General features: G+C 45.3%; 1 protein-coding gene across 7 annotated transcripts; it reads right to left on the reverse strand.

Annotated features, from left to right (window-relative positions):
- Positions 1-464: 464 nt before the first annotated feature.
- On the reverse strand, positions 465-20248 carry LOC111856319 (phosphoinositide 3-kinase regulatory subunit 6-like). 7 transcript variants are annotated; one of them, XM_072705295.1, is made up of 20 exons: positions 20187-20248; positions 10948-11082; positions 9736-9814; positions 9445-9549; positions 8918-9009; positions 7521-7589; positions 7112-7244; positions 6521-6590; positions 5265-5448; positions 4650-4794; positions 4475-4561; positions 3984-4338; positions 3558-3657; positions 3203-3319; positions 3012-3122; positions 2271-2367; positions 2108-2178; positions 1899-1989; positions 1623-1782; positions 465-1367 (listed from the first exon to the last, which is right to left on the reverse strand). In XM_072705295.1, exons 3-20 carry the CDS (start codon positions 9785-9787, stop codon positions 1202-1204), a joined length of 2205 nt encoding a protein of 734 aa, XP_072561396.1. In that variant the 5' UTR covers positions 9788-9814; positions 10948-11082; positions 20187-20248; the 3' UTR covers positions 465-1201. The 7 variants fall into 7 exon arrangements, 6 of the variants coding, with proteins under 6 accessions (XP_072561396.1, XP_072561394.1, XP_072561395.1 ...); XM_072705293.1 differs by having other exon boundaries at positions 9736-9819; XM_072705294.1 differs by having other exon boundaries at positions 9736-9819; positions 20191-20247.
- Positions 20249-20921: the final 673 nt, after the last annotated feature.

Below are 20921 nucleotides of genomic sequence, written 5' to 3' on the forward strand. Positions count from 1 at the left end.
GAATGAGGGGTGTGACACACAACGTTCAGCTTATCCATAGTTTATTTTTATTTGTTGGTTTATATAACTAATAAAAACAAATCAATAAAAGATAAAGACAGGTCAGTATCCGACTAATATTTTCTGGATATCTAGCTCATTGGGTTAACTAATTAATTAAAGCTGATTGTGAAATTTAAGAAATACATGTACAGGCTGGGGTGCCCCTAAGGAGAGGTTTAGGATCTGAAGCGATGTTCATCTAGCCATCCAAGAAGAACTCTTTGGAGAAAATAAGAAATTTTGCTTTATTTGTTGTGTTACTGATAATTTGCATGTGTTATAATGTTAAATTGTGTGTTTTTTCTGAGTAAATATATACTTACTACCCAGATGAATAGCTTTACACATTTTCTTTGACTGCCAGAGTTTGCACAGTATTATTGTTGTTGATACATATTATATGAATACCGCCAGGAAACAGGTTGGGCAAGTTAGACAGTAGCAGTTTATTCATGTGACCAGTATGGTCTGTCTTGTCTCCCCTGACAATCACTATAAAAGGCAATAACAATGAGAACTGGATGCACAAACCTCTATTGAACTGTGATCTGTAGAAACAACAAGTTATGTCTAACTCAATAAAATTGTCCCTCTTTCAAAGCTAAAAATTAGTTTGTATTTACACAATAGTGTTCGTGCAATAAATACCGAAGTTTCCCATTTGTACATTCACAGATGTTGACTATATAGATCACAGACTTTTCAAGACCTTACAAGATAAGTTATCCTTCCTAAACACACACCACATAAAATTAATACATATCACATGACAGTGAATGAGAGAATGTATCAACAAAACCCGCCCGTCCCCATTCAAATAATTGTTGACAGTTTCATCACCTGTTAGGAGTATCCAGAAGATCAGGTCTTTTGACACAATAAGTTTAAGAGCAGCCGACAGTGACAAAACAGAACTTGCTCTTGTACGTCAGGGCATTCTGGTCCTGAGATGAGGCACAATAAGGTTACACCTTCCTGTTTTCAAAAACGAAAGGGAAGCTCAGTCTACACAATGCTCTTAGGAGGTCATAGCTAAGTGTCTGAAGAGGTTGGAGCAGGCGTTGGTGTGTTCTACACACTGCAGGAGGCCACCCATCTCCCTGGCTTGGGGATACCTGTTGTAAACATTGTAAATCTGTCCACCTCCGCCTCTGCGGAGTCAATGACCTACACCAGCGAAAGTGTTCAATGGCAGCGGTAAACTGTGGGTGGCGCTGTGATCCTCCTCAGTATCCTTGGTATCCCCCAGACTGAAATTTGCAGGTTGAGGCTTTGAGGGCTTCTGAAGGCTGAACCCCGGATCGAGGCAACGGGAAATTTCCACACTGCGAGACAGGAAAGCTTGATGAACAGCCCATGTAAGGCAGGAACAGAGGACTATATAGTGTGCAAGTTCATTCTGCCTGAGGACTGAGAGAGTGACTTGAACTCCCACCTTTACAAGGTTTAAACTGATGATAAAGGGTTTGTCTGTGGTCTCAGTTCATGTCTGGGTTAGGGTTAGGTTAGAAGTGCCTTAAGACTGTCGGTAATATGCCACTCAACATTGATTCTGAAGCCAGATTCTGAGCCATTCTTACCACTGAACGTCCTTGAAGGTCCTGCGTGAATCCTTATCCAGACAAACGCAGAAGGCTTTGTTCTCCAGAGTCCTGATCTTAATGTTGCACGTTCTGACAGAGACCTCCCGTGCGCTTTTAAAGTTACCAAAATTCACGGTGAGGCAGCTGAGATCTGGATCTGTCATGAAACAGAAATCAGGACCCTGCTGTTATTGTGGCCACCGGTACAGGGCGAATTCGAGCACAAGTATTCACACAAAACTCACATAATAAATTAGCAAATGCTGTGATTACCTTCTGATTCGGTAGTGGGAATGGCGTCAATGAAAGCGGACAACACTCTTAATGAAACCGCTGTGTCTTCCTCCCTACTGCTGACAGACAACTGCACATGTTAAAGATTAATCTCAAATTTAGACATCAGCCCACATTACCTCCATGTAGAAATATACATGATCAAGACAAAATACACGAATGGAGGGATATTTCAATGGAATGTTTACCCTCTTGTATTTGACAGAAATCATCACTCCTTCCAGCTCTGCTGTGCTTCTTGTGATCCTGAATGATCCCTCTGACAGAGAGTGAAACAACCACCAATGAAAAGCTAGACAGAACTGAGCCAGAGGTCAGAATGAAAGCACAGGTGCAATTGCTTTACGGTACCATTAATATGGGTCATTTTGATATTGGGGAAGTCCAGTTCTAGGTGACAGACAAACACGTCCTCCACGGGAGTACTTCCTGGATTGAAGAAGATGATCTTTGACAAGGAAAGACATGATCAGTATTCTGGATCCAGGATAGATATGCAGGAACTCTATATTTCAAGCATAGTACAGAGCAATGTTTCCCAACTCGGTGCATGGGGACCCACAGACAGTCCACGTTTTTGCTCCAGGAACTGGGAAGGAGCAAAACTGTGGACTGTCTGGCAGGGAGCTGGGAGGGAGCAAAAGTTTGCACCGTCTATAGCAGTGTTTCCCAACCTAGTCCTCAGGAAACCTCGGACAGTCCACGTTTTTGCTCCCTCCTAGCTCCCAGCCAATCAGGAACACCGAATACCTTGTTCCCCGAGGACTGGGTTGGGAAACACTGGCGCAGACTCATGGAATGTCTGCTGCTATACTTCTGAATCAGTAAAAATGCACAAATTCTATTGGATCAAATGAAGGTCTCTTACAAGAGTGTAGGTTTGGGTTGGGACGTGTGTCGCCGCCAATATTGTGGGAGGACCATGTGTGTTAAGGGGGGTGGGGGGGTTCATGACTGATTCGGACCCTGCCTGCTTGCAATTCTGAATTGGTACGAAAAACTCAGCAGGAATGTTTGTCTAGATGGTGCAGGATATTATACAAATATTTCTAAGACGTCTGAGCACACAGAGGCAGGTGGGGGGGCAGTTACCTTTACAGAGTAGATGGTGAGGTAGATGGGCTGAATGGCCGTGCGGATGTAGTAGGAAATAACATCAGGCAGGAAGGAATCAGATTTACGCCTTCTGTTGGGGCTTGCTGGCTGGAACGACACCCAAACGGTCCATTCTGCACTCCACTAAGTCCACTGAGAAGACAGCCTTAGTGTTTGCAGGCTCTTACCATCTTCGCCATCTTGGGAATCATGCGTCCCAAGCTGCTGATGTTGCACTCATACCACGGGTCCATCTTTTCCAGGTACGAGCTCACAGCCAAATTTGTTTGGGGGAAAATGTTTCCCTAAAGCGGTAGACGGTAAAACATCATCAACAGATTTGTACCAGTGACAGTCAATGTGCTTTCGGTTCAAATATTGGGTGGTGTGCACCGTGTTTAAGCTCTTGATATATATAATCTGCATTCTATGGCTGTGCAGTGTAATATATTACTCTGGTAAGAACCTCTGCTAGAGTAAATTGTATAACAGCATGGGTGGGTGTAATGAGCGATACCAACACCAAGGGGGCGCCATCCTCACCTCCTCAGAAAGGCTTACAGGAGACTCACTGCTGACAGGGATGTAGTACAGCTCCAGGCTCACCTTTGTAGTTAAATACAGACATCTTGCCTCCCTCTGCCTACAAATTCATTAAAGAATTCATTAAAAACGGCAAGATATTCCTTAAAATGCCTTTTGTCCGTTTCCTATTAACATACACTACTGGGCAAAAGACTAGTCCAAGGATATGCTTAAAGCTATTTGTCTGAGTAGTAAGTGCATATTGACAAAGAATATAGGTGAATGAAGAGAAATGCAATAAAAAGTACGTTGACCTTCCATTCTCCCAAAAGCTGATATCTTTCTGGGTGGATAGAAGAACATGGCTTTGGTTTCCAAACCCCTCCTCTGGGGCCACCCCAATTAAACCTAAAATTCTCTGACCGCCTCAGACTTTGAAGGCACCTGAGAGAGTGGTAGGCCTTAGCCAATCTGCCGACGGTCCTGTCGTCTCCCATCACCACGATTCGGGCAGTGAAAGGCCGCTCGTCTTTGGGGAGAGGGGCACCGGTGGTGGCGTGCGGCTCCTCTAAGGACTCCCTCATCAGCGCCATCCTGTCCGACTGGGTGAGCCTCCTTCGCTGGCCGGCTCTCCGGGTCAGAGACGGCTGATCCTGTGTCCCTATGTCCCGCATGATCCCACTGTCTGTGGACGTGACCAGCTGACGAGACCTTCCCCCCAGGCTGGCTGTGGGCGGTTCCTCACACTCCTGGCTGTAATTCAGTGAGCTTGCCCGGACGAATTTAATCACTGCTCCCCCTGTTGGTGAACAGAAAGAACACTTTAACCAGCACCAGTAAGTATTAAATCAAACCTTGTGACAGCAGCTCTATGTATGTGTGAAGAGACATCTAAAAATGGGGAGGGGCAACTGTCACAGGCTCCGCCCACTCACACAGCTCATTGTCTTCCCGCCATATTCGGAAGTTCAGCTCCGGGTTGGGTAGGGAACAGCTGCACAAGGGGCCGCCCTCAGAGGCATCTGACGACCAATCATAATGCAGAGTTACAACTGGCTCACAAGAAAAATGCGGGCTAAGGCTTTGTTATCGCTCCCTCCCCTGGCGCACCCAGCCTGGCTGTCCTGAGGATCTCCTCGTAAATCCGCTGCAGCTTGGCGCAGTAACTGTTGCGGTCTGCTGCCACGTCTCCTGTGTGCTGGGCCAGAGTGGACACCACCTTGTGAAAGAACAGCTCCACCACGCAGCCAAGGCTCTGTCACAGACGAACAGAGGTGGAAAATTCAGGTCCAGAAAGTACAAATCCAGACCATGATTTTGTTTCAACCAACCAGTTGAGTATAAAGAGTCACATGCACAGAGTGCTCAACTGGTTGGTTGAAATAAAATCATGGTCCGGATTTCTGCTTTTGGTACCTGAGCTCATTACTTCTGCAGATGAAACACATCATTGACACATCAGTGACTAAGAACAAAACTTCCTCTCTGCTGGTTATCAGAGTCATCTGTGGCACATACACCAAAATTTTAATTCACAAGTCTTATCAGTACAACACTCCACATCTGCCACTCTGTGTATGCGAGGTTGCACAAGCTTGTCGGCTGTTGCGAAATCCCTGGCTTTTGAAACTTTAAGACTGCGTTTCGAAGTGTGAAAGGAACATCCGCACAACCGGCAAAGATTAGTGGCCAGCGCTCTGTTCCCACGACGGCCGTGTACCCAACCTCCAAGGCCTGTTTGAGCGCGGCCCCATTACAGGACTCGCCCATCGCTGCCTGCAGAGTGTGCAACACCATCGCACCCACGGAGTCCAGCTCGCCAGGGAATGTGGCCTCCGGCTCCAGATCTGCCGCCACACCGGTCACAAGGGAGTCTGGGAACACGGCAGGATCGGCAAACACAAAGACCCTGGGGGGTGAAGGAGACGGTGCACGGTCGGTACAAGGAGGCCTGCAAGGGGCATTCATGTGGCAACATGAATATTCACCATACTACTGTGGAATAACTGGTGATTGAACGGGAGAAGGCAGGTGGTGCTTAATCAGGAATGGAAAATTGGAAAGGCTTTTAAATTGCTGCAGGAGAAAAGAGAGAGAGTGGTGCGTGCATGCATGCACGCACACACGCATGTATGCGCGCTGGCTGCGCTGTGTGACTGTTCTGTTAGGATGCATTAAATGCCTAATCAACCCAGACACCGGTGTGGGAAGGTAGATTCCGCATGGATTGTTCAGCAGTGGAGAAATTCCAGGATCCCACTGGGGAGGCCTCAAGGACTGAAGGAAGTTTATTGCTGATTAACTTATTGATTGTTAGTGTGCTGTAGTGTGTGTGCTGTTGCGTAAGATCATTGTATGGCTGGTTTGGGGGGGGGGGGGGGGAGGTCATCGGGGGGGTGGTTTGGCACCTCATTGCTTGTTGAAGAGGGGAAATAGGAGTGTTATGTCATTTTTAAGATTAATTGGAAATAAAGGTTGTTCCCGTTCATTCTAATACTCATTCTGCTGCATGTGTTTAGGTTTGACAGGCTGCCTTATTCGCTACACTGCTTTCAGTTCTCTGCCGTGCTCAGAGCTGAGACAGGGCGACATTATGGCCTTGCGTGGTTTTACTAAGCTTTCTCTCCATTCACGCCCAAACCCACCGCACTTTGTGTGTCTGTGTAATATACACACTTGTCACTTTATGCGTGTGCTGAATTAGCTGCCCCCTGCCTTGTCACGATGTCACATATGGGTTAAATGCAGAGGACACATTTTGATACATTACGAAATTCTAAATACATATACTGTATATACACACACGCCAAGAGCCCCTCTCTCTCCTGCTAGCGGGGCCACGGAAACCGCTGACGTTTGGACAGCCGATGTGTGAGAAGAGTGTGAGAAGAGGAAGAAAAGGAACAGAAAAAGCCCTTCTGCCTTTCCTGGCTGACGGAGGGTGCAGAGTGGAAGTGCTCAGCATTTCGGCAAATACTCACTTCTCCTGCAAGGAGAAGCTGCTGTTCTGCAGTCGCTGCTCTGCAAGGATCCGCCGTTGATACAGGGCACCTGGAAGCAGGAGGAGGAAGATTATTTAACCCAGTGAGACAAGAGAGGAAGCAGCGGATGCGCACATTTTAATGAAATCATCTGTGAGTGTGCTGGGATTTGCCATGCAAATTCAACAACGCTACGTTTTTATTGTGACTCTCCACTGCAAGAAAGTGCACTGAAAAAAAGAAAATGGTGCACGGCACACTGCTGTCATCTGAAATCTGTAATACTATCACTCATTTATTGCCTGCAAGTATTTTTTTTCCTTAATATCCCGATATTCTGTTCCTCAAGATTCTGTTTGTGTACCGTGTTCTCTAATGTTTGTGCTGTGTGTGTCGTCTTTGCACCTTGTCTGTTTTGCACTTTAGTAACTGTGTATGTTTGTATGTGCTTTATGTTCCCACCCCTCTATCCACCAGAATTATTCCCTATAGAACCAATTTATTCTATCTTAAACTTTTAAAAGCAAGTCATGTGCGCCACACACCAACAACCCAGCGTGTTTTCGACGGGATCTGGCAGAGGCTTCGTACCTGGAGTGATCTGCTCCATTTTAATTAGCCTGGCATAGGCGAGGCCTATCGTGCAATAAGGGTGCGGCAGAGTCAGCAGTTGCTTGCAGAGATCGTAGGTCCTCTGACACAGGTCATCAGGAAGGTAAACCGACTGCAGTGCACAACCAAACGAGTCACCTTGACTGTAGCTTTGAGGCTGCTCATTGTCGACCCAGAGAACATTCTGGAACTCGACTGCAAACACGTCCATTCTTAAGAGACTCCATGACACGAAGCAAGGGGACTCAACGAGAATGCGTGCCCCTATCAACAACTTCAACCCGGAAATGTGGGTGATTTCAAAATAAGGTCCTAAGACCAACCATCCATCCATCCATCCAATGCCAGTTTTTCAGCATATTTACACACAATAGGAAAGCAAACTGACCTGATAGACAGCATAGATGAGTGTGTGGAGCAGCGGGATGATGTAGGTCCTGTACTGTAACCTCTTTACCTGCAGAAATTACACTGTTTATTATACCAACAATAATAATAATATTTTGTTGCTTGGCCAACACTTTTTGATTCTATCCATTTATAGACTACACTATATAAAATGGTTCGAGGGGACAGTGAGGTACACTTAAAATCAGGATAAAACTTTACGTTTGTTATATATTCCCATTTTAGTTATTTTTAATAGGTAGTCAAAATAAATACAGAACACTGTCAACTTAGTTATATATGTATTTTGAAGAAATGTTTTTGCCCTCCCTTAACATCTGAAAAATGCTAAGTTACTGAAACTTCTGGAAGTGAGTTTCATCTGCGAGGAAGCTTTGGGCACTTTTCTACCACCGGGTACCGTACTTTTCTTGCGGTACTATCGGTACTTTCCCTTTTTCATTCGCGACTTCGAGATGCGCTCAGCATGCTGGGACATTATATTCAGCCCCTTGTTTGATAATGTTAATATTTGTTGTATTCCTCAATTATCGTTTGTGTGTTTGCCCATGTCTTACGTGAACCCTATCAGATCCTCTCGTGTGTGTACTTTACTGTCCAACGTCAGACCTCCCCCCCCCCCCCCCCCCGTGTTTCGGTGTTATGTTTGGTTTGTGGTTTATTGAGTTCCTGTGTTAGTCCTATTAGAAACTCAATACAAAGACTTCTCTCTTGCCTGCGAGCTGCGTGTCTAGTTGTTCTGCTTCAGTATCTGTTTTTATGATCAGAAAAAACCAACGCTTTGTGGTACCAAAAGCACGTACATTACCTGATTTGGTGGAGAATGGCCGAAAGATGTACAGCAAGTTCTAATAATGCAATGTCCCAGCATGCTCTGCGCATCTCGCCGGCGCTACAGCATTATCGGGCTGGACGATGTGCGATATTAAAATAATTCTTACATCGCTAGTCAGTTTATATTAAGATCAGGCATTTTCTTACTTTATTTCCATTCAAAAGTTGTAGTGATACAAGTTGCTTTAACTTAACTAGATTTGTAGAAGGCAAATCGTTTTGGCCGTATTTAAACGTAAATTACGGCCGATAATGGACCTTATGAATCAAAATGAGTATCTTTAAGTGTAATGTAGTTTCAAATACAAAAACACAATGTAGGACCACCAATGGTAGCACACACAACTCATCATAATCCCCCCCAAACCCCCACTCCTCCACCCCCCAGCAAACGTTAAAATGTTTCCATTTTGTTATATACTGTCTTCATCATAGCACTGAAGCTACACCATGCTGCTGAGCCCCCCACTGAGCTCCGGCCACAGTCTGGTATCTCCATCCCTACCTGTCAGCTCCTTCCTGCATCCACATTGAAGCACCTACCTTCTCCAGTTCCTTCACAAGTATCTTCACCAGCAGCACACAGTGCTTGGGACTCTCCAGAACTGTCTTGTGCAGTGTCCATCTCAGTACTCCTTTAGGAGGAGCGTTCAGTGATGATGCAAGTCATGGTTTACATTAGCCACGAGTAAGCGGTGATGCACAAGTATGTTTACCTCTTAATAAGCTTTCGCATGGACCCTGATCTTCTCCTAGCACAGTTAATTGTCTGACTGAAGGTTACTAATGCCAGACCAAAAGACCGTTTGATCCAACATGACCGGCAGGGATGCCGACAGAACTGGACTTTTGAGCAAAAGAATCTCATGTCCTACATTCAACAACATAATTATCTACATTTATAATTATCTACAATTATCTAACATGACTATATAGAGCTACGAGTCCCCAAAGAATGGCTGTGAAAGTCACTTTAGATAATAATGTACACAGAGAAATCAAGTAATATCCCCCCGTAAAATCAAAGGAACCTAAGTTCTGAGGTTGTGTAATCGGTGACATGGCCCTACCTTTACTTTGTGACACAGTCAAGGTGTGGTTGTTCAGCTCCCGGAGAATGGTTTGGAGGCTGCGATAAATGTTCGATTCGATGGAGACCAGGCCATCGCCTTCCCCTGCATAGGACCATCAGTCTTATGGAAATTCTAAAATATTCTAACGGTATCAAATAATATACTGATAGCATCTCTTTACTCCATCCGTTGATGGTACCTGACTGTACATTAAGTGTTAATTTGCTGCTATTTTGACCCCGTCCTGGTGCCTGAGCTGTATGTTTTGAATCCACATACAAATCCTACCTGCAGCGCTTTGGCTCCCCCTACTGGAGTCCCAGGAGGCATTAGCGGTCATTCTTCAAGCACATGCTGGGGACAGCGCCTGCACTGAGGGTTATTCGCTTGCGTCACGGCAAGGAGGTTATGGAGCAGAAACATGTCATGGCATGGATGTTATGGAACAGAACAATGATCGGCGTTGCGGGCCCGAAAAGCTTACTCAGCAGTGGAAACATACAATTTAAATCCAGTGTGAACCTCTGTTTAGGTCAACCACTGGTGATGAGTGTGCGAGGTCAACATCATGTCAGAAGAAGTACCAGAATGTATGACTATCAACAGAGGATTAGGGCATAACACACACCTCCTGAAGCCAAATAGAACACTATAGATTTAGGTCAGAGACTTATTTTACTGGGCCAAGGGCTTGGGCGCCGCCGCCATTAAATCTGAGGGGGATGTGACCCCCTCACATTTCACAACTATTCATTTGGACCCTTCACACACACACACACACACATTTAACATAAAATATTAGTTTTATGCCAGTGGGCCCCCCCACATTCAAAATGCTTCTGACGCCCCTGGCCAAGGGAGACCATCTTGCTTGGCTTAAAACTATAGGGAAATATTCTTGCACTGGGAATCTCAGAACCACAACAGCCTTGAACTCAAATAGTCCAGGACAGTGTTTCTCAATCCGGTCCTTGGGGACCCGCAGACAGTCCCCGTTTTTGCTGCGTTTCAAACTCGGGAATTGTACTGTACTGCAATGGTAAGAAACTCGTAATAAAAGTAGCTCATGAAGAGCTTCGATTGCTGCTGGCAGGAATGAAGACGCGTGCAATGCTATCATAACAGTAGACACAAATATACAGGAAGCAAAGCGAAGCCTCACGTTCATTAACTTACAATTGCAATCACAGACTTTAGAAGCTCCGTGACAGCCGCGTATGTCCCTGCCAAGGCATTTTTTCTAAAAGGTCCTCACATCTGCTGGACACGTTTGTCATCGGAAACGACATTTCACTTCATCTTCATACTTTGCCAGCTCTCTATTATCGCAAATAGCCGGCTGAACGATCACCTTTAACCCATATTGAAACGTATTTAATTGAAAAGTCTACCTTCAAGTTTTGTAACACGATCCATACATTACACTCGCGCAGGTAAAAGAGCACAAAACCAACCACGGAACTAAATATTCTTATACTATAACTGAAAAGCTACACTTACCTCTGGCCTTTTTCTGTCGTTCAGTATACCTTGGGTAATTATCGGGGGTAAGATACAGCAGCGCTCCGCCCACCAGCCCTCGCAGAACTTGCTCTTTGACTGTCTTCTGTCCGCCCCATTCTTCAGCTTGAGCTACTGCAACGATTTATACGCGTAGTTAAAAAAAAAAAAACGTTTCCGTATATTTCGCTTGCCGATCCGTGTAGCAGTGTCAAACCCTTTCATAACAGGAACATTTACAGGTATCATATTTAAATACTTACCCATGTTTCTTGTTTAGAACACATTTAAATAAATATAACTAAGCCAGTTTAGATAGATCTTAAAATGCTAGCTTATCAAAATCAAACACCGCATTATATAAACTTCAGGCAAAAAGAGAAAATAAAACTTACACCCCTGAATTGTACATTAGGCTACTTTTACAGAGGTCATCCACGTAATTTACGATGTTGACGGACTAAAATGTGGCCAAATGTAAAGACACGCACCACAATCACTAATCACTTATCAAATGCAAAAATGCTACTCGGGAAATACAGACAGTATGCCTACATTTGTTATTAAATACAAAATCGGCTTTTTTCTGTATTGCATTGCGCATAAATTACTATTTAAAAAATAAATAACGCGTACCTACACAGCCATATCCAACAGAACAGAGGGGCTCAGTTCGGAGAGGCCTCAGAATAGCCAAATGTAAGGCATAAGTCGTTGTTAGCAGCTACAGCAGAACAGGATGCCGTGTCATCGCTGTATGTGAACTGAAGCTCAGCTTCACGCCTTCTGCATGCTGCTAAAGCACAGTGTTGTTACATGTGGCTAGCAGTCATCTGCAACATTCACTTATATGAGCTGTGCCTAATTTTAGCCCATATGCGCCGTTAGGTCCGGGGTATTCCTCGAGTATTTTAACCCCGATGCAAATTACCCTCCAAAAACAAAAAAGTCAAGCCTCAGGTAAACGTGACGTAGCCCCTGATCTTTTCAGTAGATAGAACCCCCCCTGGTTTAGCCAAATGGGCAGTTTTTTTTTGTAGAGTTGTGTCCCAGCCATCCATCCTAGCACAGGGTGAATCTGAATGAACAGCGAGCTGAGGGAGGACAGCGAGGGGAAGTTGGAATCACTCGAAGAATACATTGACTGGTACTTCGACACTACAGTCATGAAGAAGAACCTCAATACATCTTCCCCGGGAAAAAGCGAGACGCCGTCATCCAAAAGAAGTCGCCCGGCAGACTCCCCCGGAGCAACTTCGCCGACTAGTAAAGACTTCGCCGACATACTGGAGTCAATCGACAAGCGATTGTCCAGCTTCGACGCGAGGTTGTCTCTGGTCGAGATTTTGCATCAGGAGTTCACATCCCTGAGGGAGTCTTTGGAATTCAGCCAGCAACAGGTGGAAACACTCGCTGCTGAAAACGCCTCACTACGGGGCTCGGTCAAGTCTCTAACTGAGAATGTGACCAATCTAAAAGAAGAAAATAAAAAAATAAAAGAGACTGTCATCGATCTCCAAGCCCGTAGTATGAGAGATAACCTGGTGTTTTCAAGCATCCCGGAATCTGCTGAAGAGGACGCAGAAATTACGGTTAAAACATTTATCAAGACCCACCTGAAGCTTCCAGAGGACACTGTGGAAAGCATCTGCTTTGACAGAGTCCATCGGCTGGGAGCTAAGAGGCCTGGTGCCCTGAGACCGCGTCCTATTGTGGCCAAATTCGGGAATTTCAAACAGAAGCAGCAGGTGAAGAGCCGCGGCAGGGAGCTGAAAGGAACGGACTTTGGCGTTAACGACCAGTTCTCCAAAGAGATTCTGGAGCGACGCAAAGTTCTGTTCCCAATCCGACGCAGCTCCATCCAGAAGGGCTCCCGAGCTGTCATCGCCGTGGATCGGCTCTACGTGGATGGACAGCTCTACCGCGACCCTAACATCACTCCCTGGTTATATTAACGCCACCCCAGATAAGAACCTGTTATATTTTTCTTCTTTTCCCAAATCCTCTTCTGTTTAATCTAGCTTATACATGTTAATTCGCTAATTTAATGTTATGTCATAACAAATACACTGCCGTCAGTCTCCGCAGCGCTTCAGTCCTAACAATGTTTTCGTTTCTATGTTTCTTACTTACACCCTTACTCGCGTGCCCCTTTGTATGTCTTTTTCACTTCTCCCTGCTTTCCCTGCACCGATCACCTGCTTTAAATTTCTACTCAATCACACACAACACCCTCGATTTTTACACATCTGCACGACATGATAATGTACATATGTACTTAGCTTCACCACAACCACTCCGACCTTATAGTGCACACAGACATATAGGATACACACGCACACAAGCGCTCACACGCTCGTTCGTATCTGACTCATTTGCACGTGCAATATTAGCTACACACACATGTCTATGGGCACACTAAGGTTTGTCTCATGGAATGTGCATGGAGCTGGCTCCAGAGAGAAGAGGTTAAAAATATTTAGCCAGCTTAAAAAACTACAGGCAGACGTTGTTTTATTACAAGAGACTCATAGACCTGCCACAGCTACAGATGAACTTAAAACACCTGAGTTTCCTAATGTGTTCTCAGCCTGTTATAACTCTAGGCAAAGGGGAGTAGCAATTTTAATACATAAAAATGTTAATTTCACATTACTCAACACAATTATAGATCCAGAAGGTAGATTTATAATCATTAAATTGTCTATACTTAACAAGAAGTTATGTATTGTTAGTATATATGGTCCAAATGTTGATAACCCTTCATTCTTCCACGTTTTCTTTACCGCACTCTCTGAACACCTAGATAGCGCACTCGTTCTTGGGGGCGATCTCAATTTCGCACTAAATAAAGAAATGGATAGGCTCAGTACAGCTGCTCAGCGCAATTGGGAATCCATAAATATAGTTAAGCAGTACATGAGTGACTATGGTCTTCGTGATGCATGGCGTTCTCTTCACCCCAACCGTAGGGAATATACTTTCTTCTCACACGTCCATCACTCTTACTCTCGTCTGGATTATTTCCTAATCAGTAGCTCACTGCTGAGTGACATTTCAGACACTGAGATACACCCTATAGCTGTCAGCGATCATGCTCCTGTATCTTTAACCCTAATAAATAAGAAAGCCATTCCACCAATTAGAAACTGGAGATTTAATACATCATTGCTTAAAGATGGAGATTTTATTAACTATTTCAAAAAAGAGTGGGCTTTATATTTAGACTATAATGACCTGCCTGGAACATCAGCATCTGTTCTCTGGGAAGCAGGCAAAGCTGTGATGAGAGGTAAAATAATCTCATTCTCATCACATAAAAAGAAAAGAGAAAACAAGTATATTCAGGAATTAGAAGAAAACATCAAATCCTTAGAAGAAGCTTATGTATCATCCCAGGAACAGGAAATGCTGAATAAAATACGTAAAGCAAAATTAGAATTAAATGAAATTATTAATAAAAAAACACAATTCTTAGCACAAAGACTTCGCTGGCAAAATTATGAATATGGTAATAAATCAGGTAGATTTTTAGCTAACCAGTTAAAAATAAATAAAGAAAAAACAACTATATGTGCTGTTAAAGACTCAACTGGGGATACAGTATATGACCCTGATAGAATAAACAACACTTTCAGGGACTTTTACAAATCTTTATACTTACCACAGATAAACCCATCTAAAGACGAAATTGATCAGTTTCTTGATAGTATAACCCTTCCGAAATTATCAGATAATCAAACGATAGAACTGGATTCTCTGCTGACACCAGGTGAACTCCAGGAAGCTTTGAACAGTATGCCCAATAATAAGGCTCCAGGCCCAGATGGATTTCCAGTAGAATTCTATAAAGAATTCTGGACAATTCTGTCACCAACATTCTACAGAATGTTGCAGGAAACCAAGGAAAATGGTAGACTACCACCAAATATGAATTCTGCCAACATTAGTCTCTTGCTAAAACCAGGCAAAGACCCTATATTGCCTACCAGCTATCGTCCAATATCACTTATTAATGTTGACCTTAAAATAATCTGCAAAGCTCTCTCAAAAAGAATAGAGAAGATAACCCCTCACATAATTCATCCTGACCAAACTGGTTTCATAAAAGGGAGGCACTCATCAACAAACACACGTAGATTACTCAATCTGATAGACTATTCGTGCAATAAAAACCTTCAAATCATAATATTGTCTCTAGATGCAGAAAAAGCATTCGATAGAGTTAGTTGGAGTTTTTTATTTGCAACATTACACAAATTTGGTTTTGGAACCTCTTTCATAAACTGGTTAAAAATATTATATAGTTCCCCAACAGCATGTGTTAGGACGAATGACCAAACATCCTCTAGCTTCTGTCTCAAGAGGGGCACCAGGCAGGGATGCCCTCTCTCCCCCTCACTGTTTGCAATTTTTATTGAACCACTAGCAGCAGCAATTAGACAGGCTATAGTGATTAAAGGCATCAAATGCAAGAATGTGGAACATAAGGTCAGTCTTTATGCGGATGATGTGTTACTTTTTCTCCAGCATTCACAAACCACTCTCTCTGAGGTAATTACATTAATAAACTCTTTCTCAAGAGTCTCAGATTATTCAATAAACTGGTTAAAATCTACAGTTCTTCCAATTAACTGCTCCTTTCAGAACTCTTCCTCCACTCCACTGCAATCTGGGGATATTAAATATTTAGGTATTAATGTTTCACCTAGGCTGGCAGACTTAACTAAATTAAACCACATCCCACTTTTAAAGAAGGTAGAGGATGAGCTGGTTAGATGGAAGTCCCTGCCCATATCACTCATGGGAAGGGTTGCATCAATAAAAATGATGGTGTTACCAAGAATTAATTATTTATTTGCAATGATTCCAAGTAAACCATCACCTGACTGGTTTAGATCTCTGGACTCCGCCATCTCTAAATTCCTTTGGAAAGATAAACCACCGCGTATTAGCCTAAAAACGCTGCAAAGGACCAAGGACAAAGGAGGACTAGATCTGCCTAACTTTCACCACTACTTCTTAGCCAACAGGCTTCAAAACATCTCAGGATGGCTAAAACATACCTTCTTAGATGAACCTTGGCTAGACGTAGAACAGGCTCTATGCAATAACATAGACATTTCGGACCTACCATTCATTAGCTCAAACATTAAACGACATGAATGCTTCAAAAGCATCAGTATCAGCTCTTCTCTGACAGCATGGTGGGAGTTTCTTAAAATGACTGAGTCTTCATTAATCCCATGCAAACGTACTCCCATCTGGAACAACCCTGACATACTACTAAACAATAATATCATAAATTTCCCGGATTGGAGTTGTAAAGGTATTAAATACTTGGAACATATATTTGAAGAAATAGACTTTATCCCCTTTGACTTATTAGTTAAAAGACATGGGATTAACAAGAATAGATTTTTAGAATATCAACAAGTTAAATCTATAGTAAAAAGGAAATTCAAGTCTACTCAAATCAAATTACAAATACCACCAAGGGTGGCAGAATTCCTTAATCTCAAAACCCCCAAATTACTGTCTAAAATATACAGGACACTTTCTAAAATGGATGATTCAATATCCCTTCCTATTGCAAAATGGGAGGCAGATTTATCAATCAGCTGGAACCACAATTTCTGGTCTAAGACATACTTAAAAACCTTTGAACTGATTAGAAGTCCCAATTTACAATTAATACAATACAAAATCCTGCATAGAGTGCACTATACAGGGCATCGGATGTTCAGGATGGGTTTTACATCTTCTAACAACTGCTCACACTGTCAAGGGGATACACCTGACAATTACATCCATGCTCTTTGGTTCTGTCCACCTGTTCAGATGTTTTGGCGCAGGATTTGTGAGGACTTATCAAAGTGTCTGAAATGTACCATTCCAGCCTCTCCTTCAGTCTGCTTGTTGGGTGACTTAGATGGTGTCACTACCGAGATTAACACAACCCACATGGCTTTCACCGCTTTATGCATTGCTAAGAAGACTGTCCTCATGAACTGGAAAAATAAAAATAACCTTAATATCAACCAATATAGAGAGAGTTTGCTGGACCATATTAGTCTTGATACAGCTTCTGCCGCCACATTAGACCAATCTCTCTGGGCTCCTTTGATCAGCTCCATCACCTAGTGGCGGTGGGGGGTCGCAGGTTTGTCCCGCTTCGGTCTTTGTTGTTGGTGTGGGGGGGGGCCTATGGGCTTGGGGTGTCTGGGGGTTCCCTGGGGGGGGGGGGGGGGGTTTCTAGGGGGGTTCGGCGCTGGGACTGCGGTCCTGGCCTGGATGGGGCTTTGGTGGCTCTTGGGTGGCGTCTTTCTGGTGGCTGCATGCAGCGCTGCTGGGGTAGCCTGTGCCGGCGGACGTAGGGTACCAGCCTGGCGGCCGTGCTGCTCCTGGGTGGGTCCGGGGCGGGCTTGGGGTTCTGGGGGCGCTCTGCCTCCGGGCTGGGGTTCCGGCTGGGCTGGGGGGGCTTGGGTCCTGGTGGGTGGGTCGCCGGGGTGTGGGCTGGCGCGTGCACTGGGGCCCGGCCCCGGCGCGGGGACCTTCGGCGCATTGGAGGGGCTGGGGGCCTCTTTAGCTGGTGGGGAGGTTGTTACCATCTGCCCGCAGGTGGTCCCTGCCTTAGGGGTATCCACTCTGCGGGGGTGGGGGGGAATCCAATAGAGTAGGAGAATGGACCAAACCTGGGTGTCTGTTGTCTTATGTAGTCTGGGAGTTGACTGAATGGTGGGGTGGGTGTAGTTTTTCCCTCTGTGGTGGGGTCTAGTTGGCTGCCCTGGGCTCTGTGGTGCCCGGTGGTGCCGCTGCTCTGGGCCCCCGGACTGGATGGGCCTCGGCTCTCCCGCCCTGGGTGGATTTCGGGGAACGGGGGTGCTTATGGGGGTCAGCGGGGGGGCTGGCTCCAGAGGGGGGGTACTTTGCCCCCCCCGATCCTTTCCTCCCCATCCCTAAATGCTTCCCTCCTCCCGCTCCGTCACCCCAACACACATATAGGGCTCTGAGGTGCAGGTGCGTCGCTGGGATGCAGGGGAGGTATTCCTTCTCTGTCCCCCCGTGACCACCTGTGTCTCAATCACACATCACAACTTAGGCACTCTCATTACTTACTCTCTCATGACACATACATTTAGGGCCTTGGGGGTGGGCACAAGGAATGGCGTCCAGAGGGCGGTCTGTTCATTCAGCCTTACCTCTGGTGCCAGTGCCCACTTCTCAATTTTAAGTTGCATATAGACATTGAGGGTTCTGGGGAGGGGCCGAGCTGACACCAGCTGCTGATTGGCAGAGGGTGGTTAGCACCATGCCCTTCCCCTGTTTTAAAGCACTTTAGAACAACACGCACCAACACCACATATGAGCGGGCGGAGGGAAGCATGGGGTCTTTTCACACCCCCGTTCTCTGTTCACCATCTGGGGCCGGGGGCTGGGAGGAGCTGGCCGTCCGGTCGGGGTCTGGGCTGGTGGGCTTCTCGGCTGCTGTGGGGTCCGGGGTGGTCTTCTTGTCCCCATGCCAGAGGAAAAAAGGGATCCATCTCCGGGGTCTGGTGGCGGATTGCCCCTCTGGCGGCGGTGGTGCCTAGATCTCGGAGTATAGAGTATATATGGGGAGTGTGAGTGTGTGTACGGCGTTCATTTCTGTGTCTTCATGTGGGGCGAATTGGTGAATATTTGTTTATGTGTGCATGAGGGTGGGAACGTATGCTTGTGTATGTGTGTGCCTGTCTGTCTATACGTATGTGTCAGGTTGGGTCTTAGACTCCACCTGAAATAACATCTCAGGCTCTATTGCCCCCCGCCACACTCCCTGCTGGTGGATGAGGCCCCCGGCCGCCGATGCGTTGGTGGTTCTCGATGTCTGGGGCTGGATGCTCTGGTGTGTGCTGGCTCACTCTCGGCGGTTGCCTGCCGGGGCCTGGCCCTTCCGGCTCTGTCGGGGCCCTGGCTGGGGGGTGGGGGGTCCCTTGGATCTCTGGGCCCGGGGTCCGGTCTGCCCTGGTGTGGCCGGCCGCCGGCGGGGCCTGCGTGCTCGTCGCCACGGCCCCCTGGGGCTCCTGTGATGTGGCTGCCGGATGGCCCCCCTCCGGAGCGCTCCTCTGCCCTTTTCTCGGTGGGGGCTGCAATTGTCCCTGCGTTGGTCCTCCTGGGGTTCCCGTGCCCTGGGGGGCCTCTGGATATCTGGGGCCCGGGTCTCCCCCGTGTCGACTTCATGTCCTGGGTGGGCGGGGCTGTGGCTCCCCACACACACTACTAGACAATTACTTGGAGAAACCTTAGGAACACCAGCGCGCTGACACACAGGTGTGCACACAGGTGCTCACAGACACGTGCTCACGGACACACACTGTCTTGATCGGCTGTTGTTTCTGGGCATGGGTTGTAAGGCTGGTTGTGTGTGCTGTTCAACAACATTTAACGTTTGATGGTCGTTGTGATTAGTACAGATGTTGTATGTTGTCTTTCTCTTTTCAACAGACATGGAAGCAGATTATCTGTTTTGTTTTTTTCTTGGTTTTTTTGTTTTTTTTTGTTTTTCTTTTGTTTTTTTTTTTTTTTCTGTTTTCTTTCCATTCCTCTCTCTCCCTCTCTCTCTCTTCCCTCCTTCTCCTTTGTCCCCCCCCCCTCTCCTTCTTTTGAGGAAGTAAATAAAAATATAAAATAAAATAAAAAATAAATAAATAAATAATAAAAAAAAAATAAAAAAAAAATAGATACAGTCCCCCGCAGAGGGGGGGTGGAGGAGGGAATATAAAAAAAAAAAAAAAACGTTTCCGTATATTTCGCTTGCCGATCCGTGTAGCAGTGTCAAACCCTTTCATAACAGGAACATTTACAGGTATCATATTTAAATACTTACCCATGTTTCTTGTTTAGAACACATTTAAATAAATATAACTAAGCCAGTTTAGATAGATCTTAAAATGCTAGCTTATCAAAATCAAACACCGCATTATATAAACTTCAGGCAAAAAGAGAAAATAAAACTTACACCCCTGAATTGTACATTAGGCTACTTTTACAGAGGTCATCCACGTAATTTACGATGTTGACGGACTAAAATGTGGCCAAATGTAAAGACACGCACCACAATCACTAATCACTTATCAAATGCAAAAATGCTACTCGGGAAATACAGACAGTATGCCTACATTTGTTATTAAATACAAAATCGGCTTTTTTCTGTATTGCATTGCGCATAAATTACTATTTAAAAAATAAATAACGCGTACCTACACAGCCATATCCATCAGAACAGAGGGGCTCAGTTCGGAGAGGCCTCAGAATAGCCAAATGTAAGGCATAAGTCGTTGTTAGCAGCTACAGCAGAACAGGATGCCGTGTCATCGCTGTATGTGAACTGAAGCTCAGCTTCACGCCTTCTGCATGCTGCTAAAGCACAGTGTTGTTACATGTGGCTAGCAGTCATCTGCAACATTCACTTATATGAGCTGTGCCTAATTTTAGCCCATATGCGCCGTTAGGTCCGGGGTATTCCTCGAGTATTTTAACCCCGATGCAAATTACCCTCCAAAAACAAAAAAGTCAAGCCTCAGGTAAACGTGACGTAGCCCCTGATCTTTTCAGTAGATAGAACCCCCCCTGGTTTAGCCAAATGGGCAGTTTTTTTTTGTAGAGTTGTGTCCCAGCCATCCATCCTAGCACAGGGTGACCAGGACCAGTCCATTTTGTCCTTGTTCTGGGGGAAGTTTGATTAATGATGTCGCAGTTCAAGTCTTATTATCCCTGTGACTTTATTACTGACATTTCAAGAAGAAAATAAATAAGTGGCATATTAAACTGTGTAGCAGTCTGACTTTCTCAGCCCTGCCTGGTCTACTTCTAACACACATCGTTAGAGAAACTTACAGTAATTAGCGATGGCAAGCGATTAGTTGTGACACTTCGGCAACCGCGCTTTGAGCTGTCAGCTCGAAATGACGAACGATCACACTGACAAGTGCGCC

The sequence above is a fragment of the Paramormyrops kingsleyae genome, chromosome 22 (assembly GCF_048594095.1).
Source record: "Paramormyrops kingsleyae isolate MSU_618 chromosome 22, PKINGS_0.4, whole genome shotgun sequence".
NCBI classification, from domain to species: domain Eukaryota; kingdom Metazoa; phylum Chordata; class Actinopteri; order Osteoglossiformes; family Mormyridae; genus Paramormyrops; species Paramormyrops kingsleyae.

Coding starts and splice junctions, on each gene's coding strand:
- LOC111856319 (XM_072705295.1), bottom strand. CDS start 9,787: ATGACCGCTAATGCCTCCTGGGACTCCAGTAGGGGGAGCCAAAGCGCT. Junction 9,010..9,444: donor GACTGTGTCACAAAGTAAAG/GTAGGGCCATGT, acceptor CTCCTCCTAAAG/GAGTACTGAGATGGACACTG. Junction 7,590..8,917: donor TTGTGAAGGAACTGGAGAAG/GTAGGTGCTTCA, acceptor TAATTTCTGCAG/GTAAAGAGGTTACAGTACAG.